This window comes from Antrostomus carolinensis, unplaced genomic scaffold (genome assembly GCF_000700745.2).
Source record: "Antrostomus carolinensis isolate BGI_N321 unplaced genomic scaffold, ASM70074v2 scaffold52035, whole genome shotgun sequence".
NCBI lineage: Eukaryota > Metazoa > Chordata > Aves > Caprimulgiformes > Caprimulgidae > Antrostomus > Antrostomus carolinensis.
The window spans coordinates 8,762-35,391 of NW_010315466.1; the positions used below are offsets into that span (position 1 = coordinate 8,762).

The 26,630-nt window shown below is 37.7% G+C and overlaps 1 protein-coding gene across 1 annotated transcript in view; it reads right to left on the reverse strand.

Annotated features, from left to right (window-relative positions):
• TTC1 (tetratricopeptide repeat domain 1) overlaps positions 1 to 26,274 on the reverse strand; it is a 31,503-nt gene extending 5,229 nt beyond the window's left edge. The window contains exons 1-6 of the mRNA XM_010167935.2: positions 25,951 to 26,274; positions 14,277 to 14,337; positions 13,419 to 13,531; positions 11,383 to 11,419; positions 9,477 to 9,625; positions 3,440 to 3,494 (exon numbers count right to left, since the gene is read on the reverse strand). Of these exons, the coding sequence (XP_010166237.1) occupies positions 3,440 to 3,494; positions 9,477 to 9,625; positions 11,383 to 11,419; positions 13,419 to 13,531; positions 14,277 to 14,337; positions 25,951 to 26,274 (739 nt within the window). The remainder of the gene's footprint in view (positions 1 to 3,439; positions 3,495 to 9,476; positions 9,626 to 11,382; positions 11,420 to 13,418; positions 13,532 to 14,276; positions 14,338 to 25,950) is intronic.
• Between the last annotated feature and the right edge of the window lie 356 nt (positions 26,275 to 26,630).

Below are 26,630 nucleotides of genomic sequence, written 5' to 3' on the forward strand. Positions count from 1 at the left end.
TGCTATAAATTAAGCTTTCTTTAATGTAAAACTTGGAGGTTAGTTCATACTGAGCAAACTTCAGTAACAAGTGGCAGCAATAACCTGCAAAGGCTGAATGGAAAATATGAAAATAATTTAAATACAAATGTCAGCTTTGGAAAAGTTAGACCCTTGCAGAACACAGAGCAGAAATGGACTTGGTTTGGCAACAAAATGTGCTTTTTCTAGTGACATCAACTTCATCAATCACGTGCATTACCACTCACACACAAGAATTCATAGTTAGGTAGTCTGGAAGAAAAAGCCAGCCAAGAATGTGTACTCCGATTTATTTACACACAATCACTTAAGAAGTGGTTTCAGCTTCTGACAAACTATGTGGTAATGAGCTGTAGCACTGGAAAACAGGAAACACACTTGGGGAAGGAGGAAGATGCACTCCATTTATTTTGGTTTGTTTGTACACAGCTCCAGTTTTCATCACAGTGTTAGTCTGCTGGGTATACCAGGACTTAGTTTTAGTTGAAAGAATAGAAGCCTAGAAAAACCAACATTACTGGCTGACTCATTGACTAAAATAAGAATTCAATTCAATATCCAAACTTCAAAGGAGCCAAAGCATCAACTGTAACATTCTTTCTAAAGATTTTGTTGGTGATTAAGTTTAGTGTCCGTGCTCCTGGACTAAGCTTAGCCTGGAACTATTAGGATGCATCTAACTTGCTCTCCTGGAACTAAAAACTCGAGAGTACAACCAAGATCCCTGAGCTGACTCCCCTGTGAGAAGGCATGAATAAATCCTTACACACCTGGCACTGTTTAACTAGTAGTCAGATGATAATCTTAACAGATTACCACAAGCAATTGTCTATTCTGACACAGTATTCAGTCAGTAAATAGCATTAACAAAGCTACTGAAGAAGAAAAGTTGACACAGCTTAAAACAAATACCTGGTACAACAAAAACAATCCAAAGAAATCTCTTAACCATCACACTATATCATTTGCCTTCTTTCACTCCTTCCAGAATTCCCATCTAATCCCTCGTTTTACACTGTAAGGGTTTTTCCCTTGACCTCAGGCAGAATAGCAGCATTTTGTAAAACTTGGGAAGTATTTCCTTCCCAAGCCTCCTCTTAGTTCCATGATATCACTGCTGTCTCTCTTATTGACAAGATACAGGGAATTTTATAACACTTAAAACAATGAGTCTGGTTACTGTCCATACCCCTAACTTAATTTCAAATGTTCTATTAAGAGAATGTATTATAGAAAAAATCCTCAATTTGTGTTACACTAGTGATCACAAGCAGTGCCAAGAATAAAATACCACCTGCCCAGTTGACACCATATAATTTTAACAGTACATCTGACAATTTATATGAGTCTTGTCACATACAAAGGATGTGGATGAACACAGGGTTACACACTCTACTACCCAACTCAGTCTGGTTTTCCTGGCTGTTTATGCCAGCAAACATCAGTGCATCTCCTTGAATGTATGTAACATCATTGAGAAAGGATTCCTTTCTTGAGAATCCCAATATAAAAAGCCTGAACTGGTTCCCAAAAGACCAGTTCAGTTCTGAAATCCTAACAGCCACTGGATTAACACTTTCTAAAAAGATCACATCTAGTCTGAAATCTAGGCAAAAATTAGCAGTATAGAACTAGGTTTGTAAAAACAGTTTCTAAAGCTGGATTTATTGTTTCAGTGTAGTCCTTTGTGATTAGTGAGGCCTTTTAGACATTGGTAACAATGGTACAAAGGGTGAGTTCAAAAAAGGTCAGGAATTGTTTTCATATTACTTTGTGCTGAAACCCATCCCATGTCCTACAAATGGGCAAGATCCTTCTGGAGATGTTCTGCACTTGTCATTTATTTATAGCACTATCACACTTAACCTTCTTTATTTATGGCTTGTTCTAAGTACAATGGTGGATACAGAATCTGATGATGTAAAGCTCTAGAAAGCCCCACTGTAACTTTACTAGGTCAAAACGGGTACAAAGCAAGAGCAAACCAGACTGTGCAACAAGAAAAAAAATAAAAGAAAAATATCAGCTTCAGCATAAGCCCTTGAAACAGTCTCTTCTTCCCAAATATTTTAAGAATTAGTGTTACAGAATGCAAGACAGACCAAGTTTATTTAACCTGATTCTCTGTAGAACAGCAACACAGTCTTCCCCTTTCCCATCCCAAACCCTCAAAGCCGACTCATCTTAAAATAGCATTTCATCTACTACTTGTCACACCTAGAATGAGTAAACAAATAACTACTGAAAGCTATTTCTGAGACAGATTAGGTACAGTTAGTTTCTCTTTATCTTATACTGTCATTTGTCTTTGCTCTTTTGTATGGATTTTCTAAATAGTGCAAATGAAAAGATTATATAAAAATACTTATTTTAAAATGCACCAGAATATCAGATTGGTTTATGTAGTGTATGAATCTCTAAGAATTAACAAACCCTGTTAACTAGGAGACAGTAGACAACGTTGACAGCAGTCCTTTTATGGGCAGGATGTTTCCCCCAAAACAGTTAGTTTAACCGTAATACTGTAAGCAGTGCAAAGAAGTGCTTTATACTTAATATTACACATGTAAAACAATCTTGCTTGGGCAATCTTATTTAAGTATTTCTCCTTTTGAAATACATCAATCCAATTAAGATATTATACAAGCAATAACATACAACACGATGATGGGGGCACATACATTCACACAAGTTACATTAATTAAATTATCTTTTCTACAAACAAGCAGAGACAATAGTATCCTTTGATACAGAATTGTAAAAAGTCAAGAGACAATGAGCTACACGGTCAGGAAATCTAATTCTACTCCTAGCAAGGCCAGATGCCTGTTTGTAACACTAGATAGGTCTAATTCAGCCTCCAAACAAACAGAACTGAAATACTATACAAATCAAAGTAAACTTGAAGACTTCGAGGTCTGTAGGTTGGAGTGCTACAAGAAGAACCAAATTTATTTCTTCAGACACAGGATCGAACATACTCAGTTATTACAGCTGCTTGATTTCTTTTACATAAAGGTTTAGTGAAAACCCTGTTTCATCCCTTTCATGGGAATGTTTCCTTTGAAGGTTTACTTGCAAAGAGAAAAGGCAGAGCAGTTAGGCCATTTCAGACCATTTTCCCCTGCTTTTACATGCATCAATATTAAATTGTTTTAAGTGGTCTTGAGTATTCTTTCTTTAAATTTAACTATCAGCCTTTTCTGTATGGGAGAGTTATTTGGCTAGAACTTACCGTAGCTGAACCCAAGCACTAGAGATCTATGAAGAAATCAGGAGTTTTGTTGAACACAGAACAAGTACTTCCTTTAACATTTACCTTCTTTAAATTTTATACAAGAGATTTTACTCATGCATTTTTATTTTTTCTAGCAGGCTATGAAGATTATTATGCAAGTTATATGTGCACGCTACTTACCTAACATTTCTTTCTTTAATTTTTCATTCCGCTCTTCAATTTGTCGAGGTAATCGCTGTGGAGAGAGACAGAAATTGGAATCAGACCCATGCTTCCAATCAGACTGTAGGCTAAGCTAACAGAATTTTCATACACATACCCAGGATACACTCTTTATGGCTTAAAAGGAATACTTATGTCAAACCACACTTTCATCTTATTTTGGGAACCTGTAATTCATCCTGTGACATCAGTTCACATAAATAGTAAGTTGTAACTTGTAAATGCAGGTTTCGTATAGGCACACATTTTTACTGCTGAAAGCCAGATCTGATCTGTTTGCTTGGAATTTTAACTGAAAAGCTTATGGAATTTAAGAGACTTACAATTAAAGTATATTTTAGCCCTATTTCCTGTGCTGCATGCATTAAGTTTGGTAAGAGAGGCTAGAGGAACTAAGCAAGCACAGCTTTTGACTTCTGAACACAAACACAGGTGTAATGAGGAAAATATCCATAAAGTCAGTTCTCAGTGGCATCACACTTCATGGAAATCTGCAGTCTGAAAACATGAAGATCTTCTAAATACAAATATTTAATCAGAAGATCACTGAATTACCTATGAACTTGAGGACATCAATGAACGGCATCTTATTATGCAACATATGTCACTTGTAAGGAGGAGAGGGTATTATAAATGAGAGCTTTGGTTTGGCAGTTCCTCGTGGGGAGGGAACTCCAACAGCTCATCCTGAGCAAGGTACTAGTCCAAGTAACAGTTCATTAGCGTGCTTTTACCCTTCTCAGAATTGGCACCAGTGTTAAAATCTGTTGCACCATCACAAACTTACCACATGTTTCTAATGAGCATTACATAACTGCCTGGTCTGTGCATTCCTACTGATTTGAGATTCCCATTTTTGCCTAGAACAGCTGTGACTCATCTTCCATCCTTACACAGTACTGATGTTTTGCTATGAGTGTAATGAAAATTTTTAATTAGAACTTTATCTTCACTAAAACTAAATTTACCATTGTATCATTTCAATTTTGCATTTTCTATACATCAGTTAAATACAATATTGAGACAAAATATATTAGGAATGACAGTCATTTTTTATACATGTTTTTCAGAAGTACTATTTCAAGCTTTTATACTATGCTTATTACTGTATAATTCTGTCAGTTCAGTGTGCAATTATATGCATAACCATGCTGTCTCTTCTCATGGAGGTCATAGCAAAAAAGATGTATGTGCTGTAATGGTGCTATCAGTAAATTAATTACAGTTGTAGACTATGGTAACAGGTGTGGAATTCACTCCTGATACACTTCCCTTGTGATAACTGGCTTTTCAAGATAGGTAAAGAATTCATTTCCTAATCTTGTTCCTTCCTGTCATTTACAGCTCCAGTCCTATCCAGCATGGATAGGTCTGTCATCCTGATATCACTGCCACAGATGTTCACCTCAAGAAAAAGCCCAATGATAAGGCTGCTTGGCTATTTCTCTCCACTTCAATGCAGGATACACTGGTGAACACAGGCAAATACAGTTCATCTTCTGTAGTGGTGGGGAAGAGAGGTGGTATACCCCAGGGAAAAAAAAACCAAACCAAAAAGAAACAAAACAAAGAAACCCAGAAAACCAAATACTGAGGAGTAGAATGCAGATATACATGGATGGCTAAGCTTGAAACCAGCCCAGGCCCAGCATCACCACCAGTGAGCCAGATCTAATTAGCCCAGTCAGACCTCATCTGACTCCTGCTGACCCAGAGGGGCTTATTAGGTTGGGTGCAGGTCTGGACCTAAGCTGCCTGCATGAAAACATGTGTGGATATCCCCAGGCTCTAAATTCAGTTTGCATTGCCACTGTGAAATCTGCTGAATCTCAGACGAGTTTAGCATATGTAGCATGTCTCTCTCACATTTGGACATTAGGTTTTAGCAGGAAATGAAGACAAATCCTTGATCTGAAATACGTGTTCCGTGTTTTGTCTGTCTGAATACTACTATTCCAAAGACTCAGCATTTCTCACTCCAGAAATGTATTTGCAAGGTTAGTTATCTATAGAAAGGTGTCTATAAGGGCAGCTATTTATCTGGCGTCTATGATATTTATCTCAGAGTACAGCTTCTTTTGGTAAGTTTATCTGGCCTGCCAATCCCTCAAAAACTGTGTTGAAGCTAAAATTCACACAAACACTTACATACCTGCTAAAAACAAAACCTAACGATTGATACCATATAATTAAACACTTTATGGGAAAGCATCAATAGGGATTATTTGACCACAAACCATTACAATTTCACTGTTTAATTTGGCACTGAAGATGTCAAAAGTAACTAAAATGTGTGACAAAGATTTAAATCAAAACATTAGCACTGTACTCCTGAAATATAAACAGTACTGAAATTTTAGAGCAGCTACCAAATCAGGAATCAAAGCAAAGAACTACTGTGTATTTAATATTTTAAAACTGTCATTTAACAAGATCATGACATTCCCTAAAGCAGTATGTGAAATATTTCCTATGTACAGGAGGAAGAAAGACTTGCTCTAACAGTGAATGAAGCTAATTTGCAGGTTCTAGTGATGCATAATTTTCATTACCAGTGAGGGGGAAAAATGCTATGATATTTCTGTGAAATACCTTATAATAAAGCAAAACTTCTTAGTCTCCTACATATTAGATATGTTGACTCCACCTATGTAGTTAACATTACAGCTGGAATTAGGTTTTTTTAATTATGAAATTTAAAGATTTATTATTAATATTTTTTTTTTAAAGTGTAAAACTAGCTGTCAGTATTTCCTTAACAATTTTTCAAGAGGGGAGTTTTAAGCTTCAGTATCAAAAGATTGCTTCTACCCTGAAACTTGACAAAGAACACAACCAACTGAGGGCAGAATGTCCTAAATCCCACTGCAGTATAAATTGAGGGCATTTTGTACAAAATGTTCTGCACCACGTGAGCCTAAAGCCTCTGCCTAGTAAAATGAGGTCAAGGAGCAGAAGGTATATGTAACAGTCAACCTCTGTACTTCCCAGCTACAAAAATTAAGAATAAATTACTGATTGTTCTACAACTTTTCTGAAAGATGGCCAGGAAGAACGGCAGCACTGTTTATTATTCTCTTCTAGCCCAAATCTCCACTAGTTACTGAGTGAGGTCTCTTTTGTGGTTTTGCAAGAGGTATAAAGGACAGTATCTATACTTTCAGAGGGTTCCAATCAGCCGAAATATATGTATTTTAAACTCCTTACATTTTGTACCAACTACTGACAGTGCTCCCAAGTCTTAATCTGTGGAGTCCTGACTAGTAGTCCATAACAATCTGTCTGATCTTCCAGTTGTCCTTTGTATGATGAGCTGAGCATTTTAAATGCACTCCTTAAACACAATTTTACCAAGTAACTGGTTAATTACACTAGGCCTCACCCTGGAGCTGGCCTAATGCTAAAAGACTACAAGCTATAGAAACTAAACCCCATCGTTTCCTTTAGAAATGTCAGCAGACTCTTTGGCTGAATTCCTGGATCAAATAAACCATAGTCTCAGCTAGGAGACTATGAACAAGGCCAACACAAATACTCTTTTCTTGACTGTGATGGACCCATCACATTCACTACCCATGCAGTAATGATGTCTGACAAGTTTGTCATTTATTAAGCCATTGCCGAGAGCTAGGTGATAAAGTGCTCTCCTGCTCTCAATCAGATGCATGCAACAAGCATCAGGGGGTTGCTTCACAGTACAGTAAACTGACCTTGTCAGTGGGTGCTGCCAAAAGGGATGGCCCCAGTTCCTGCACTGCTTTGACCACGTCTTCTTTCCTTCTCACTAGCATTTGCAGTAGGACTTGTCTGACTGCAAAAAGCCAATGCAATATACAAGGATTTACTGTGGGGCTTTTTGGTTGCTGGCTTTTTAATTTTTTTTTCCTCCCTTGTTGCTGTTTTTCCCTTTTGCAGAGTTAGTTGTCTGCCAGGCTCATATATAGAACCAGCCATCCCCTAGGGTTAGACATGAGCTAGCATCAGTGCTAGCACAAGGAAAGCAACTGGACAGCTGTGTGAGCAGCAGGTAGTTAGTACATCAGTTCAGCTGTTTTGTGTAACCATACCCTTACCACTAACAGGAGTTACACAGTTAAGTAGAATATTCTTCTGCCATCAGTGCAACTGATCCAGTCCCAAAGGAAGTAATTTCAGACAAGGCTTCTTGTCCAATATGCTAATCTGTCACTTACGACACCACAGTACGGGGAAAGGGATGGGGGGGGGATCAGTACTAATGATTTGTTTTCCCAAATGGAGAGTTAAAACAATTAAACCTAAGCTTTTCAAAAAATATTTCTGCATTGACATATTCAAGTGGTTTTAGAGACAGTTTTGTGGGTGAAGCAAATGATTTTTTTTTTTCCCTTCATGGGGCAGAATACATTGCAGGTTCACTGATGTGAAGCTGAACTAAAATAATGATGCCCTTTGAAAATTTAACCAGATGTAAATAAAGTCAAGCACTGGCATACGGATTTGGGTGCCCAACTAAGAATTAAATTTTTAAACTGCATCCATTTACCTTAAAATGGAAGAACAGTTCAGCTGTTGTTTTCCCTGCAGAAGATGGTCAGCTCTTTCCAGGCTCTCTGGGGCTTGCAAACCATTCACCTACCATGACCTGAAGCTTCCACTTTGCTAAAAAGTGACCACCATTGTACTTTTTATAGTGGCTACCTTTCTTTAGCATATGTCCCTTCAAAACCACAGGCTGCCTGGCTACATCTCTATCACATTTGTCCTTTCAACACAGCCTTCATAACCTATTTTCAAAAATAAGAACAGCAAGCAGGCTGTAAAAGGAGCTTTCTGCACAAAATAAATAACCCTTCTTGCTACCCTTGTGAAAAGGCCCTCTGAACTTGTCAAATCCACAGCTGTTTTCCATGCTGAGCATTAACACACTAAATATCACTAGAAAAATCACTTCCTACTGATATTTTACACAAAGAGTTACTTAAAACATCAAATCAGCAGGCTGTGGCAGGGACTTTAAATCCCCATTGACTGGGGATTATTTACATGTCAGACTGAGGTTTCAGGAAGTTCTAGGGGTTTACCTTTTTTCATCCAAGCTGAGACATCCTAAAGGCCGAGGAAGCTTTTGAAGCATTTCCTTACGCTTACAGAGATATGGCAAAGATTCTCCAAGAAATGTTTAATCTTGAAGTATTTATAATTTGATTTAAAGTCATGGAAGTGGACATTGGAACACAGCACTAAGCTGCAGAATTCTTTCAAGTGAACGGCTAAGTTTTTGAAGATTAACAGCAGACTTCAGTCAGTATTAGTAAAATAACTCAAAGTGGCCAACACACACACAAAACAGAGCAAAGAACAAGAACAGAAAACAGCTTCAACCAAGAAAGAAAAAGTATCAACATTTTAAAGTAGATATAAACATTGATACAGACTGATAAAATACTGTCTCTAGAATCCATTCTCAAAGCTATATAATCAAGTAATCAAGAAAGTAATTATTTTATAATTATGCCATAAAGGCATTCAATTGCAAATTTACCAATTAAAAAAAAAAATTCTACTGAAAGAAAACCAGACTCCCATAATTAAAGAGCTAGCAAGAACTGCATTGTAGGTTGCTTGTATTCTGATCTCCAAATTGCAGATTCTTATTGAAATAATGGCTACTCAAATGCAGCAGTGGTTCAGGCAATGTTTTCTATCAGATGCAAAAATACAATTAACAGCTTCAATCATAAAACTAGAATGAAGTGTGCAGTGTACTTTCACTCATTTTACAAAGGTAAAAAGAGGACTATGTTTTAAGGACCTGAGACTTGTCATGGAAGTTGTGGCAGTTCACAATCTTCCTTTTGTAAAACCAGATGAGAAAACCACTACACTTTCAGACTTGAAAAAAAGTTATCACTGCTGCATATGAAGCTGCTTGCATAAACAGCATTAAATATTTAGAATAGGAAAGAAAAGACTTTGGTTTAAAGTTAGGCCAAAGCATACTAAAAAGGCTTACCATGCAAGCTTCTCTGGCTTGATGAACTGATGGGTCTTTTTCTAGCACTGTCTTATAATCTTCCAGAGCTTCATCCAGTTTTTCTGTTTTTTCATACAGTTCTGCTCTCCTCAGCAAAGCTCTAATATAGTTAGGATCTAATTCCACTGCTAGAAAACAAAACCAAAGCACAGTATTTCACTTGAAACATTTCTACACCTCTCAAATGAATTCTTAAGTGTGTTTTAAAATATTAATAGTTATATTTATAACATAGCCTAGAATCAAGCAGAGTCACGGTTTAAAAGCTGTCATAATTCAGAAACACATACATCTGCCTGTGAAAGTCTAATGCAAATTATCACATTTCATATAATAACTACAATCTGTCACAGATAGAAGTGATTTATAATACACAAACATTTCATTTTGCAATACTATATATGCATAGATGCTAAGTGACACTTCATAAATTTTAAGGACCTGTAAGATATTTTTCAGCTTTTGTGTATTTAATAAGTGTATATTATTAGATAACAGCTAAAGTTAAATACAACTATAGATTCACACTGCAGGGAAAATAAGCATTTCCCTGCTTATCTCAGTTCAAGTTGAGACAGACTTAAGAACTACTGGTGTTCTTCTGAATTTAATATCAAACACTCAGAATTGGGTTGGGAATCCACAAATGGTTCTATTAGCTCTACAAGTTACCAGAGGGGCATACTAACTGGATTTAAGCTTTTCCTCTCCTTATTCCCTTGGCAGCCATGACCATGCAAATGCAGTTTTACAGATTCAGTTAAGACTGAATAAACTTAACAGGAACCTGCAAATGGTAATTTCTCAATAATTTCTTCACCCATTTTTCATCAAAGAAATAGGGAGCATGAAAGACTGTCTATTTTATAATTACTAACCCATTAAACTGGTTCTCAAGACAATTAAGTCTAGGATTATCTAGCTAAATATTATATTTTATTTCTTCTGGAAGGACAAAGACAATGCTACAGTCAGCAAGTTGCAGGTTAGTGTGAATTGCTCTGCTGTGCTCCAAGTGTTGCACTGCAGATTGTAAGCCAAGTCCCTGGGGAGTGTCAAGCGATGGAAGGTTTAAGTCTCACTGCTGCAAAGCAGACCAATTCCCTTTCAGCCACTACAAAATTAGCAGAAGTGTTTTTCAAAATGCTCCACCACCTAAACAAGGCAAACCCCCAAAGTGACAGAAGCCAGATAGAATTTGTTACCCTCGAGAATATTTTTCTCATGTACACACTCATATCTACTGTACAAGCAGTACTGGCTTGCAGCCATTGGATTAGTTCTCTGATTGGTAATTTGGACTTTTTTCCCCAGCTGTCATGGGGAGTTTAACAAATATTCGAGCATGGGTGAGTGGGTGGAAGCAATGAAGCAACACACAGCTGAAATGATTTCACCAGAAGTTGCAGAGAGAAAACTACGCCAGACAAGAATGGGAGAGCATAAGCCCTTGTGACAAAGCAAAAGCCTTGCATCAAAGAGGCTTGATAATGCTTTTAATTCTGTAAGACCTCGCAGTTCTTTGTAATCTGGGATTAAACCAAGATTTGGGGGGAAATGGCAGGTGGAAGTGGATTTAAAATAGTAGGTGTAAGGAAACAGCTTCCATAATAAAAAGCCTTTCCTATTAAAGAAGTACAAACAGCAGCCTTATTGGCACAAGAAAACAGAAAGTAAATTATTACAGACAGGACAAGTTCAATAGACATTTTAAAAAATTAGTAATATAAATAATTCTAGATTCAGGTGTCTTCCATCACAGCTTTTCTTTAAAGACCCTTATGCCCAAAATTACAGCTCTGCACTAAGGCACTAAATGGCATAATTTATGCATGAAAGATCTGGCCCAAGAGCAGCACATAGGAAGAAAAAAAAAAAGTCATACCTTTGCTGCAGTCACTTAGGGCAGCTTCCGTCTTGTCCTAGAACACAAAATACTTTTGTTACATTTAAGTCATATTTCTTGGGAAACAGATTATTTACAATTGCAAGCAAAAGACGTTTGTCTGGCATTCCAAGGAACTGCAATGTTCATGTAATCAAGGCTTTTCATACTCCTGCTTCTGATGTAAAGCTCTTTACCAGTGATTAGCTTCCTCTCCGTGAAGGCTGCCAGTGTTCAAACTGCACAGCTGCCCCACTAATCGCGCTGCACTGAACAGCCAGCAGCAAGCTACAGTCAAAAGGCTGAGTCACATCTGCAGGCCTTGGCTTAACCAACCTGCTGCCTTTCTACCTTTGTCAATTAATTAAGGGGTTGGAATAGATGGTTCCCAAGAGTTCCAGATAAATTCTCATTTGTACAAGCTAAGACATTTGGAAAGCAGATACTGCCTTTAGCACTAATACAGCTTTCTCTACAAGGGACAATGCAGAAGGGGTAGGGATGCCCAGACAACCATAGCTAGAAGATGAAAGCCAGGCAATCTGCTTATAATGAAACAACGGAAAAAGCAAAAGAGCTGAGGCAGATCCTGTTTTCATCCAAACTAAAAGGGCTTTAGAAAAAAAAAATAAAAAAAAAAAAAAATCAGGCTGTTCTGTGCTTGTATTGTTGATCTAAGTAGTAGTAGCCTTTCTACACCCAAGGAACTACTTTCTCCTCCATAAAATAGAAGCTGTCTCAGAGAAGACCAGGTAACAACTTTTATTGTAATGCAAAGCAAATGGGTGCAGCAGGCATGGAAGAACAAATTTAATGGGGAAGTTATTAATAAGGTGAATCTATTTTCAGAGTAGTGTATTTTGGTCTGATCTATACTGGTGAGATACACCAGTTTGTGCACAGTTCTTTTATCATCTTGGGCTTCTTTGGAGACTATTGGATTAGCTTCCCAGGAATACAAACAGTTAACATCTGGATTATAAGGAGGTTTTTCACTTTACAGCTTTCATATTTGAAAGGTTCCAGCATCTGTTATTAGAGATTTTATTCCATTTTTATCTTGTCTGCTCAAATAATTCAGTATGCCAACAGAAAGTTAGATAATTCTAGCCAAACAAGAATACTCTTTGCTGAATAAGAATCTATTTATTTATGCCTAAATATAGTTGTGAGGTACAGAGCTGCATCTGTCTCAATACTGGAGGAAAACTGCAAGGAAGTTCCCTTTGCAGGATAGTAGACTGAAGATAGAAGTTACTGTGCTATTTTTCTGTAATAATTTAATCTTAAAAACAAAGGCAAAAATAGGGAGTAATTTCTCCTGAATTCTTAGTATCTCTTCTTTCTAAAGAAGTGAAAGTTCCTGTTCAGACAGATCATGTTCTATGCCTTCCATGCTACCTAACCATATTGTTGATTCTGGTAACATCTGGGGACCTGTCCCTGGTCAAGGAATAGAAAACATGAAGAAAGCTGCAGCCATTCTGTCCAGACCATGCCCTGTGATATAGATCTGTCCTACTATATAGCAGCTGTGAAGGAAGGAGACTAACTGAATCAATAAAGCCATCGTTAGGAAGTCCTGCTTATGCTTATTGCTATATGGCAACCCAGGGTTTTAGAAAAAAACACTAACTAGCTACAAGTCTAAACAATCTAATTAATACATAGTCTGCATTCACTAAATATGCTTAAAGACATCTGTTCCACATGAATTTTGAATCTCATTGAAATAGAGAGAATGAAAGAAAAATACGTGTTTTAAACATAATGCAGCAGAGCAGCTTTGAACAGCTGTTCCAGGTTTGTATTTGTAAATACAGTAAAACCTCCTTTGCAACTTCCAGGTTTGTATTTGTCCCCAGTAAAACCAAGCGTACCAGCACTTCTACTAGGAGGACGACTGACTGAACAAGCAGCAAAACCCTCAAACAGCTTTATACCTTTGTCCTCCTTTATGCATCCCTAATGACTTCATTATTGCATTTATCATACAATCAATACATGGTGTTTCATAAAATAAAAAGAACATTCACCTGTTTCATTTTTGCAGCAGCTCTGTTTGAAAATAAAACAGCCCTATCTTTTTGGAAGCAGGCTGGACAAATCTGCAAAGCCTTCGTGTAAGAGTCTTCTGCCTCTCCATAGTCTGCAGATGCAACAGAAGAAAAAACAAAACAGACCATTTATTTCAAATGCCAGTATAGTCAGTGAACCACATGGCTAAGATTTCTTTGGAAACATTTCTCAATATACAATGCAGTATTAAACTTTCAAACATGTCCAGTTCTGGCATAAGCTAGAAATTTACATACCTCTAGATCTTTTTTTTTTTTTTTTTTTTAATATATATGAATATGTGTGTGCATGTACATCACTATATACACATATATGTATATAGATGTACATGGAAGTACATATAGATGTCTGTATACATATACACACCTACATAAATAGAATGTATAACAGAGTCAGTGGATAAAAAGAAACATGCAAGTGTACAAAGCAGGAGAGAGCTACTGAGCCTCCGAGTCCAGCATCAATTCTAAGCACACGCATTAGCAAACTCAGAGCCTAGTAGAAGCCTTTTTTGATTAGTAAAAGAAACCCTGGCACTTGGAAGGCAGTCAATTCTGTATCATGTTCTTGGATTTAAACACTTAGCTTTCATGAGAATCCTGCTTTAGTAACCCAAGTCTTTGTGATTTAAACTTAACTCTTAAGGAGGTCTGCTATCTCTCTCTATTCTCTAGAGCTGGATGAAAAATGATACGATAAATTTGAACAATAAGTGCGAGATCTTCCTGTGGGTTTTCTGCAATGTCACCATGGTGGCTAAACATTAATTTAAGATTCTCTAACATCCATATGGTGTTAAAAGATTATCAACCCACCTCCTTTCTTGAACTGCTCATTTCCTTTCTCCTTCAGCATTGTGCTCTCCTTTCTTCGTTTCTACAAAAGAAAAGATAATGTCTCAAAGTATTTAATTGAAATGAACAAGTAGGTCAGCTGCAGTTCCAAATAAAGTATGAATGGAAATCAGAATAAAATATAACCTCAAGAATTTTAACTACTACCAAGATCACTTGCTTGTAGTCACCGTGACATGATATACTTTATATATCCGTGAAACAATGGAGTGTAACAACAAGGCAATTAAAAAGCTCCAGTTCATGGACAACAGTATGTAGAAAGAGCATTCATAGAGAATTACACGGTTTAAATTAATACATTAGCTTTTTAGCTGGCTGCTTGCTTCTCCTTTCCAACTCAATTTAATTCAATCAGTGCAGGTCAACTATGTAGAATATATTTTAGATGTAAAGCCTCAAAAGTTTTGCTTGAAATAATTCCACCTCAGAAATTCATAGTTCCTTTCAGAGACGTAGAAAGCATGTTGAGCTGACTGCACTAGAAACAGCTCCATGGATAATACTGCCATGAACGTTTTCTTATGCAGAGAATGACTAAACCATCAGACCCACAGACAGGAAGATTGTTCTGTTATACAGTGAAAATTGCACACGCTGAGCAGAGTTGTGTTTTCAACCATGAATATCTTAGCAGTACTCTTGGCAGAAGTGAAGTTGACATGAATGCTCTTAGCCTTTGACATAGAAAACACAGGATGTCACCAAGCCCTCTCTTCAACCTGTTTACAGTGAAGTCTTTCACATGCAGACATACCTCACAAAAGTAAAGCCAAAGCAGTATAAGACAGTAACATGAAGAAGCAGTGCTCATGTTCATGAATTATTTCTATGGTAGAAAAACGATCATTTGACCACTGTTGCCCCCAACACACATGCATACACAAAGGACTTAAATCAAGGTGTCTATAAATTACAGATCATTGAGCAATTAAAAAGCCAACACTAGGAAAAGGAGCAGCTTCCTTTCCTGCAGATTCTGTAAATCAAGGATTAATGCAATTATCAATATCGCACAGAACATCTCCTTGGAAACAGCTAAATATAGTACTCTTTGTGGAGCGCTGCACCATCTCACAGCTATGCCAAGGAGCTGACAAACAATACAAAATCAAAGGTCTCTCCTCTTGCTTTTACTGGTTTTGGAAAGTAATTCACCCGACCATTGTCACCATCTTAGTAATAACAGATCACAATGCTCTGAAAACCAGGCCCAAGGGAATGGCATTCAGTTGTGACCACACAAAATTACACAGTAAAATACCATCTGACCCTTTCGATACATGACTAGATGACTAAATTTTTTCCTATCCCCTATTAAATATGTTTTGTAATACCCATTGCTCCTCACATTTAAAAACAAACAAACCCCACCAATAAAAAAAATAGGTCAGACAAAATATGCACCACTATTTAGAAACTGGCTTTCCTCCAGGGTGGACTGATAAACCTACACAAGTCCTTCCACAATGTCACTTACACCAATGTGCACAAACCAGCTGGTGCTTTCTAAATATGAGCATACAAACAAATTTAAGCACCTAAGGCACCAGCTGCACTAAAAGCACAAATTCTTTTTATATATTCAGGATTCTGCTGTTCAGCACAGGGAATACGTGACAGCATTTTAAAGCTGTACTCAAAACTTTCCAAGTGCCAGACGGAGCAGCTCCAGCAAGGTCACTGCCACATGCACAGCTGGCCCTCCACAGGAAAAAAAATAAACCATTTTGAATTCATGTAGACTGAAAGTTAGCAGGACAGAAGTAACTTTCATATCGGTGAACAAAGTAGCCAGATTTCAGCACAGGTTAGGAGATGATGATCCTACTGGAAAACATGAAAGGTCTATATAGACAACCTTCATTCAAGAAAAGAAATGCTTGAAACACTAGCCCTACAGATTTCATTGCTCACGACCTATTTAGAACTGGCCTTTAAGTGCCATTAACTTATTCACCATTTCATAAAGTAGAGTTACAACTCTATAATAACAAAATAATATAAAATGAGAACTACAGCATGGTCACAGTACCCCTGATGCAGAAACCCTAAAATCAAGGGATATACTGGATGAGAAGCTTTAGCTATATTATAATTATTTTGTTTCATTCTATTAAAAATATTACAAAATATTATGTGTTTACCCCGGTGAAGTATTAAATACTAATATAAAAAGTGATTTGCATCAAGAAGGCTTCAGGAGAAAAAGTTTTATATTAAAAAAAAAAAGTAAAAGGACTAAAAAAATTATTCAATTGTGGGATTCCTTCTCAGGTAGCCAAGAGGACTGTGACCTGGAGTCTCAGCAGCATGCAAGAAAGACCAAGGTGGCTGTATGGCCGTGTTCGCTGGGGAAATATGAGCAGATTAAAGTTCTGAGCAACAGAAGAGTTTAAGGTCCGTCACACTGGGAAGTTGATGATTCATACAACCCTCCTCCTCCAAAAGCCTGTTCCCTGGTATGTCCTCTTTCCTTCGAATCACACTGCACAAACTTGAAGGACAGAGGACTATTAGTCACATAACTGTTACAGGCATAAAAACGTCAGTGACAGTCTTGCAGTCTCTTCTGACTATCTGACCAGAAAAGGTGTTGTCTAAGCATGTTTCAGAAGCCAGCAGCATTGTTAAGAACATCGAACATGGTTTTGCAGCTTACTCAGCTCCCTGGAAAGCAGCAATGCAAGCAATGCAGTCCTGGTCCAAAACCACCATTGCTGTTATAGCTTGACCAACATTTTCAAGATATCCCTGTAGTACAGGTTTCAGGCTGTCCCTTAACTTCCAACTGTACAAGTTTTCACAGTATTTTTCAAAAAGGTAAAGTTGATAGGGTTCCTCATGCATCATTCTGGATTTGCATTTGAAGTATGGCCCATAAGCAATACACAGTAGCAGACTATGCCTAGAAGAAAATTCCTCTGGCTTTTCCACAAAATATAAAAGTTTACATACTAGCACATCACATCCTAAATGCACTGCCCCCTAAAGCACACTATGTATCTGTGAAATAAATACGTAATTTATTCCTCCATATATACATTTCTTTAACAGAAATTCAACTATTTTGAATGAATTTATAATTAACCTGAAAGTACTGCTCCAATGGATGCTGTTACAATCTGCCCTCTATTCAAATTCAGGGTAAAAAAACCCCAAGCAACTAAAACCTAAACTGCTGTTAGAAGACAGAATCTCTTTGCTCATGCTAAATTTCCAGCTTCAATGGACAATTGCAAATTGACTGGTCATCAGTTTACTGTGATCATATCAGCCCAGAGTGAAAAAATTGCAAGTGACTTGTCCTTGGGACAAATTTTGCACAATGTCATTTCAGTGTCCCCACTCACTCATTTTTCAGAAGAAGATTTAAGCAGCTGCAGGGCAGGCTACCCTTTCCTCAGTGAGGGAAGTAGGTCAGACTGAACCCCGAGAATGCTCTGCCTCAGGAAAAGATCTCTTGACCCACTCCATTCCCTGAGGCTGCTCATATATGACATTGGGGTCAGGCACAACTTCCCCAACTTATACCCCATTATGATTTTCTGCTACTCAAAGTCAGCAAGGTCTCGAGATCTGTTTTTTGCAAATTTTATTAACACAAAGATGACAAATTCCAAGTGGCAGGCATTAGTTTTTGATGTACAAAGTAAAAAAAAATAATTTTTTAAAGTCCAGAAGAAACAACAACATTTAACTAGTAATATGATTTTTAAAGGATCTGATTAGAAAAATTTACAGATTTAGATACTGAATTACAATCGTCCATATTTGGAAGAAATTAGGATCTTAACATAAATCTGCCTGGCAAGCAAGAGGTGCTGAAGATTAAGGTCTGATCTGAACTAACAAGAAAAGACAGCTTGGCCTTCTGACAATAAAGTACAACAATTCAAAAGAAAGGCCACCAAATACAGTCCCTAGACCTTAGCTGCTCTATCAAAAAACTCAGGGCTAAAAAAAAAACCCCATTAAAGCATTATTCTACTATTAGAGAAGAAATCAACCTACACATTTTCACTGTTTTGGAAGTAGCCAATATAATAGAAGTGCTGGAAGTAAAATCCTTAAATATAGCTGGTGAGAGCTGAAGGACAAACAGCCTCAGTTTGAAATGCTTCCAACTGTGCTTCCTCTGGCTGTTCCTATGCATTTTATTTGATCAATTGATTTAACTTTGCTGGGGAACTGTTTTTGGCTCCAGTTTTGTGAAGAGCAGCAAATGTGTACTCTCTCTTCTCTGGAAGGCTATACAATGTGACAATGCACATCTGCATCTTGTATACCCTTTTGTAAGGTCATCAAGTAGCAGTCAATTTAAAATTACTGGAGTTCAAAGGGTGCACAGAAGCAAGGAATTTAAACAGATAAGGAATATATTTTTTAGCTTCAAATACCAATTCTATTTCTAAGTCATTCATTAGTAGTCATCTGCTTCCCCCTGCAGTTTTGTGAAGCTATTGCTGTATCAAGCATTCAAGGATCTGAATTTCAATTTAAGGTTGTAGTCACTCAAAAAACCCTTCTTTCAAATCTTGCTAGAATTGTCACTTGAAAACTGTGCCAAATCTGCCCTCTACGCTCAAGAGGTGGAGTAATAAGCATTGCTAGACTGGCCAATCTCTGCTCGTTGTAACTCCACACAGTAAAGAGCATTAGTCTTTCTATTGCCAAATCACTACCTTTTCATGAAATTGTAAGCAGCACTTCCAGAGACAGTAGGTCACATCCATCCCCGACAGTCAGGTTAAGTTAACATGCCAGACTAACTGTGACTGTTCCTGAGCTGACAATACATGCCATTCAGTTGTTCCTGTTCCAGAGGCAACAGCCTCAGGCAGAAAAGTGGAGCTGACCACTTAATCCATCACCACCACAAGCAAAAAGGTCTCAATTTGACAGTATCAGCATCTTCCAGAGAAATGCTAAAATGAATATAAGACTAAAATCAGATAGCAGCACTGAAAGATGAAGGAGTACTTTTTCCACTCTATTAAATTGCCAGCAAAAGACTTTCATGTTTGTTTAAAAACATTAACTCAAAGAACTATAAATCACACAGGGAGATTCTAACTCCAGATTTTATCGAGGTTCTTCTCACCAGCATTTGGAAATAATTACTGTAGCGGATACAGATACACTTCTCAAATGTATTGCTCCAAGCTTTGATTAACTCAGAAAATATAGCAGGAAGTTTTGTTCTATTTTGCAAGCCATGAGACAGGGCAGTTTTAATCTAGCAATCTATTTTTTCCTCCAATTTGACTAAAACAATAGCATACTTAGTATTGGTGCTACTGTATACAGAATTCAGGTTATTAAAGTAGGCCATTTGAATAAGGGGATCACCTTTTATTATATTTCCTAAGATTACATTGTGATGCTTTCAAAATGCAATTGTCTTGCAAGTTTTACTGCTATATAAAATAATTTTGAATGCCAATGAGAATTATTAACAAAAGATATAGTCCTTGTTGGTTTTTGTCAATAATTTATATAGTTGTTTTACCACTGTACAGTCAGTTGGAGTGTCTCATGTATTAATAATCTGTTTTTTTTGGTCCAACCACATAATTCTTCCTGGAAGGAGTTCCGAGACCATCTTCCAAGACCATCAACACCTGAAGACTGCTTGAAAATATGGCTCATTTCACTGTGCCCCATATTCCATTTTGTACCTTACCTTTCATTTTGTAAATACTATAGAAAAAACAGCAGCTTTGACAGGGTCAAGGTTACTATACTATATTGGACAGATGGAACTAGGAAAATACCAAATGCTGAAATAAATGACTACACCTGAGAAGCCATCTCAGAAGAAATCCCAGATCAGTTCTTCAACCCCTAGAAAAGCAAATTCTATACAGAAGCTGTAATTTATTGAACAGTGGGATCAACTTGCAGCATGGAGAACAGGTGAGGAAGGGAACAGTTGAAAGGAAATTTCTTGATTAAGACAATGTTTTCTAACACATCCTAGAACTTCTGGAGAAAACAGGAAAAAGAAAAGTTTTTAATGTTTAGTCCAGAAGTGAAAAAATTTCAGGTATAATGCAAAAATACTATTTCTCAAAGATCAGTTTCACTTAATTCTTACAGAGTTGCTAACAAGATACAAATCAAGAATCTCCTCTACCAGAGCTGTGTTCCTTGTCTTGCTGACACATTTCCTAGTGTTAAATTAGAAGCTGAGCATGATTACAGCCAGCTGTAGCTCTAAAAGCACATGGAACAGCCCACAGAATGGAACTGCTTTTGAGGAATATTAGATATTTATTCCAGGGTCTTGCAGCAGCTAGAAATGAGTGTTCGGTATTCAAAATAAGAGCTTACTAGGCCAGGTGCTTAAGTCTTTGCCAGACACAGTCCAAAGAACCAGACAACATCTGTGATGATGGAAGAGCATGAGGGATTCAGAATCTTGCTGCTAGATAAACTCATAATTAATGGGTGTCCCTCCAGAAGAGGACCAGGTCAGACTGAAACAATTACCATGTAACAGCTGTTGGGTGTCTTCTGATTAATTCTGCAGACTAGACCAATGTCAAAGCCATCACTGTCAGTGACAACTAACCAGAAAAATCTGTTTGTAATGCATCAAAAGCAATTTACTGCTCGGTGCCTCTGCTGAGCCAGCAATCAGCCTGCTTTTGAAACAACAACAAAAAAATCTTAGAAAAGTGAATTTTGTTTCAGGCTGCTTAATTCTTAAAAAGCTCAGAGTTGCAAGTCCAGGCAAGCAACCAGGCTCCATATGACATCTGTTCTTAAGAATACTTCCTGCAGGTTTGTGTCTTAACATGCCTTCAGGTTCTTATTTTGCTTCTTTATGCAAAGACTTCTTATGGTATCAGTACTGCTTCCCTGGAAGTAATTCCTGTTGCTTAAAATTAGAAATCTCACTGTATGTGTCTCTTGAAATATAATTAAAAACAAATACACGCTTTCACTTTGATCTCTGCAGCAGCTTCTGCATGGGTGAGAATTTCTACTCAGAGCTGCTACTGTGAAAGCTCGCACATAGAATACACGTAAATATGCAGAACAAGGACTGGAATCTGGTTTTGTGTCTCCAGAATAAATTAGAGACTTTATTTCCTACAGCCTAGTTACTGGAGAATATTGCTCAAGAGAACTGATTTATTAAAGCTGCTAAAAACATAACAATGGGCTTAGTTTAAAAAAACCCAACAAACTATTAAAGTGTACCTCCATAAATTTGATTTCAGCAGGGCTAACATCCAGCTCTCCTTATGACTTAAGTACATAGTTTATGGTAGGTGCTGCAACCACAGCTCATAGGAAGCTTTTCTTATTCAGGCGAGTAGTCTAAATGAAGAAAATCCATCTACCCCTGTACGCCATCACGAGGCTGCTATTTGATGTCTACTTTTACCAGCATTGCCCTTGATCTAAAAATACAGCTTTATTTTTCATCTGAATCATTCCCCGTAACTGGTTCACTGCACATTCACAGAGAGGTGTGCTAGCACAATGAAGGAGGCAGCAGGGGGCTGAGAATAACCCACCAAGAACTGCCTACAGTAGCAAACACAGCACTGCTGCTGAGTGTCTGGTCACAACCTAAACACTCAAATAAACAAGCTCTGAATATTTCTGCCTCATTTTCTCCAGCTGAAAAAAAAAATTAAAAAATAAAAAAATCATTATGCCATTCTTTTCAAAAACGACCTTTTGAGTAATCAGAAGGAGGTTTAAAATGTTTGCAAAACCCTGAGTAAATGGATGTACAGCAGCTGTTTTCAGACCACAACTGCAGTATCTTTTCTTAAAAGCTGAATCATTTAACATATTCTTTTCACAATCAAAATATATGTTTAACTTTTAAAAATAAAATACAGTTTGTACTCATGGATTCCAAGTACTATGAGGAAGGCTGGAGTGGCAATTCAGGAATGACCCATCCCCTTGGTTTTACTAGATAGAGAATGTAAGGTAATGCAGAGTAAGATAATGCAAATGGACCACTTCAGTAGTTATAACAACTGCTGTAAGCTTCTAATTAATCTCTACTTTCTGGATTTCTCAAGCTCTGCTTATAGGGGATACTAACAATATTTTGAAAATTAGAGAAAAAAAAGCTATATTTTTTAAGGGTTGCTTATTTAAACCACTCTGAAAGCTCTCTGTGAAACATAAACAAAGTTCACAATATAAATACCACCAATCTAATAGTTATGGTGGTACTAAAAGATGGAATCCCTCCAGTTCATTAGGTACAATCATAAACCAAGCTGAAAGGCACAAGTGCTCAATACTACTAAAATAAACCTACAGAAAGATGAGAACTGGCTGTCTCAAGACTTTCTCTAAGGAAATCTTTGCAGCTTTACACACTTATTTTTTACTTCCATAGCACCTTTCAATGGAATTCCACAAAGCTGAATGCAAGTTTCAATGTTGACAATTCTTTTGCTCATTTTACAGAAGCCAAAAACTGATGGGCAAAATTAAATTATTACCTAACAATATAAGGGAAACAATAGCAGCATGAAAATGAAGACACTCAATTTCCAGGCCTGCTGCTCTTTCTAGAGTTTAATTCTGACATCATTTCCCCTCAGTTTTTAGCATTTTGTCTATGAAACTCTCAAGTTGCCTTCAAGTTATAGGCAAGAAGGCTGCATCATGATGCAGAAGCTGCAGAAGCTTCATCATGAGTCATGATGACAATGCTCCTTGTTGTGCAAGCAATAAATTCAAGTAGAAAAAAGGGACAGTTTAGTCTAAACTGGAAAAGTCACAAGGGCAATGTGATCATGTTTTTCCTATGCAGTGAGTAGGTCAAGGAAAGTGATGATTGCCCTCTGTTCAGCACCTGAGAGAATGCATTCAGAGAGTGCCCAGTTTTGGTGTGAGCCTCCCATACCAAAAGAAAAACATGGACTTCCCAGAGGGAGCTCAGCAGAAGGGCCCCAGGATGGTCAGGACACTGGAGACGGTGACCTAAGCAGACAGCCTAGAAGAACTGAGTTTGTGCAGCCTTAGGAAAAGGCAGCTCACAGGAGACTTCATCGCTACAGAAAACGGAGACAAACTCTTCCTGGAGGCATGCAGAAAAAGAAGGGCCAGTGGTCACAAGTTGCAACAAAGGAAATTCTAATTAGATACAGGGAAGAAAGTTTCCACCATGAGGTTAGTTAAATAGTAGAACAGGGGACCAGAGAGGCTGTGCAACCTCCAGGCTCTGGGATGTTTGTGTGGCTCTGGGCAGGCTGATGTATTTTCTCTAACTCTGAGCAGGGGGTTGGACCAGATGACCTCTCCAGAGGCCCTTTTTGGGCAAAGGATGTACCAGACAACCTCTTGAGATTCTCCCCCACCCCCATTATTCCTTATCAGAGCTCAACATATTACAACTGGCAGGCATTATTATGCCCATTTTACAGATGTCAAAATTGAGAGACAGAGAGATGAAGTGATTTCCACAAGGTGAAGCAGCAGACAAGTATTACGTTTAGTCTCATTCCTACTTTAAGGAAATTATATTCCATGTCCCCCTTTCCCACTAGTCCCATATTGGTTTTCCACCTCAAGGAACTTCTACATTAACAGAATAATCTGTACTACAGATGAAAAACTACCTTTTTGTCTTCATTGATGTATTTTGATCAAAAATGCCACCCTACCAGCAAGGGAACTATTTGAGCCACAACTTGATTAAGTTTCTGTATACTGGTTTGTAACAAACAATTTGGACATTTGCCTCTGGCATCTTAGCTCTGCATATTTCTGCCCCTCCTTCTCTACTCAGAGAATCATAGAATGGTTAGGGTTGGAAGGGACCTTAAAGATCATCCAGTTATAGTAGCTGACAGTAAGACTATGGTGTAATCAAGTTACTGCCAAGTCCCTCCCTCTTTCCAACTTTTTTGGGTAATGTATAGCCAGCATTTATTTACTTATATAACACAGATGGGGCTAGCCAACAGCTAAGAAAGCATGGTCCAGCTTTACCAAGTCAGTTGAATTAGAAAAGATCAGTCTGCCTGTACAGAAGCGTAATAATCCCCTATAAATTCACTGAGACATTCACAATATTTTATGGACTCAAAAAAAAAAAAAAGAATTTGATATGACCCTTAGTTTCTTCTTTTTAATCCAATGCCTCATTTTAGTAGTACTTGTCTATTACAGTCCTAATTTCTTCTACTGCTCTTGGTGGTTTGGGAGTTTCCAGAATAAAAACTATACAGCTATGCAATGCACTATCTTCCTCTATAAAGTAATACTTTCCCAAGATGCTGTCTACCTTCTCTTGTCAGCTTCCATTCCTTACTCCACTCTCTCCCTCCCTCATCATAATCAGTTATTCAATGTTACCTATGACCCAAACTGTGCAGCTGGCCTTCCAGTAAGGACTCTATTTCCTCTATTAAAATAAGACCCAATTCGTGCCTACATGACTACAAAATAAAGTTTGCTGAAGTCTTCCCCTGACATAAGTTACAATATATCAGAATTCCACCTTTTCCCCAACTGCCAAAGAATACAGCAGTATTTTTTGTCACTCTTTCAATTTTCAGTACAAGTAACTGCTCATTTGGATAACTGAATCAGCTTTTGAGAGGCTGGATCAGTTCTTTGAAAGATGGTCTGTCCAAGAGGCCAAGTTATACAACTTGTCAAAAATACAGTGCTCAAGAGAATAAAAAAGTTACGAGTTGTACGTTGGGACAACGTTGGATTTTAGTTTAGTACCTTTAGTCCCCCACTATTTGCAAACCAGTTGAAAAAAAATAGGAAAACCTCCTCCCACAAATTAGTAGAAAGCCTTTCACCATTTGCTATGAGAACATAATTAGCAGCAGAAATTTACTGCATGACTCAAATGAACAGTCTAATCCTGAAAGTGATTTAACAAGTTTTCTCAACAAAGATAGGAAAAAAAAGTTCTCTCTCTTTTTCTGACTAGTTGATGACCCTAATGTCTTAGAACTCTGAAAACTAACTGCTATCAAGAGACACTGACTTGAGGGTCAAAAAAAACCTGGTTCACACAGACTTACAGGGGAGTAAACACGATTACAGAGGCTGCTGGGACTTGCCCAAAGACCTATTTTGTTACTCTGTACAACATTATCCAGTTTGTTACCCAAATATTTTGTCCAATGTAACCAAACTGAAAGTCAACAAAACCCCACATTTCATGTGTTTTGTTTGTTTAAAGCTTAAATAATCTGTAGGCATACTTTCAATTTTAATCCCAATTAGCTGTTATTACATAAACTAGCCTTTCAGATATGAAAACTACCCTGAAACCTGCTCCAAGTTTCGGAAAAGCACCTTGCAGCTAATCAGGTGAAAACAATGAATGCATACAAATTAAATAACATGAAACAGGGAGATTTTTGTTTCTGATAATCTCTCCAAGTCACAGTAACTTTACACAGTGGTGAAAGTAGACAAAAATCTGCAATGGAATGTGATGATTAAGAACAGCAAGGAAAGCTAACAAAAACATTTGTTACCTAAAACAAGACATTAAGAACAGTAAAACCAGACATATAAGAGACTTTCAAAGGTCCACTTTTGTGCCAGTCACAGACCACACAAAAATGTGACACTGAAAATATATCTTTTTATACTTAATATTGGTACTTTGGATTACCTGTTTTTCTTCCTCTGGCATATCTTTTTCTAACTCTAGTAAGTATTCTTCATCTAGTTCTGTCTGCTTCCTTGAGCTATGCTCATCATTCTGTAAATTCCCTTCATCATCCAGCATAGGTTCTTTTGCCTCAAAGGAGTCATGACAGTCATGGAAACACTCATCTGTTGTTGTGGGATCTTTGGCTGAAGATGGTGTATCTCCACTTTCAAAGTTTTGGGGATTCTGTGCATCTTTGGGGCCAGTGTTTGAAGACTTCTGATCAGAAAGCTTTAAGTGACCAAGTAATTCTTCAGGTAGACTTGCATCTTTAAACTCTTCCATGCTGGACTCTCTGGAAGAGTTAGATTTTTAGAAATAAGAAAGAAATAACCCTCAACAAGCCTAGTAAATAATGATGAATAATGCCTTGTCAGCAAATTAAAGTACTCTTGATATTACCTGAGGGAAAGTATTACCACTCAGTGGAGTGAGCAGTTTACACATTCTTCTTCTACGCACTGAACAGCGACATGGGGCCAGTGCACCGCTCCCGTAAATAAGTTAATTCACAAGCGCGGATCCCCAGGACCGGCTCGGCACAGCACTACCCTACGCTACGGCTCTTCCTTTGCAGTGCGGCTGAAGTCACACACACCTCACAGCCTCCTCACAGGCCTCAGCACCCCCTCGCCCGCCCC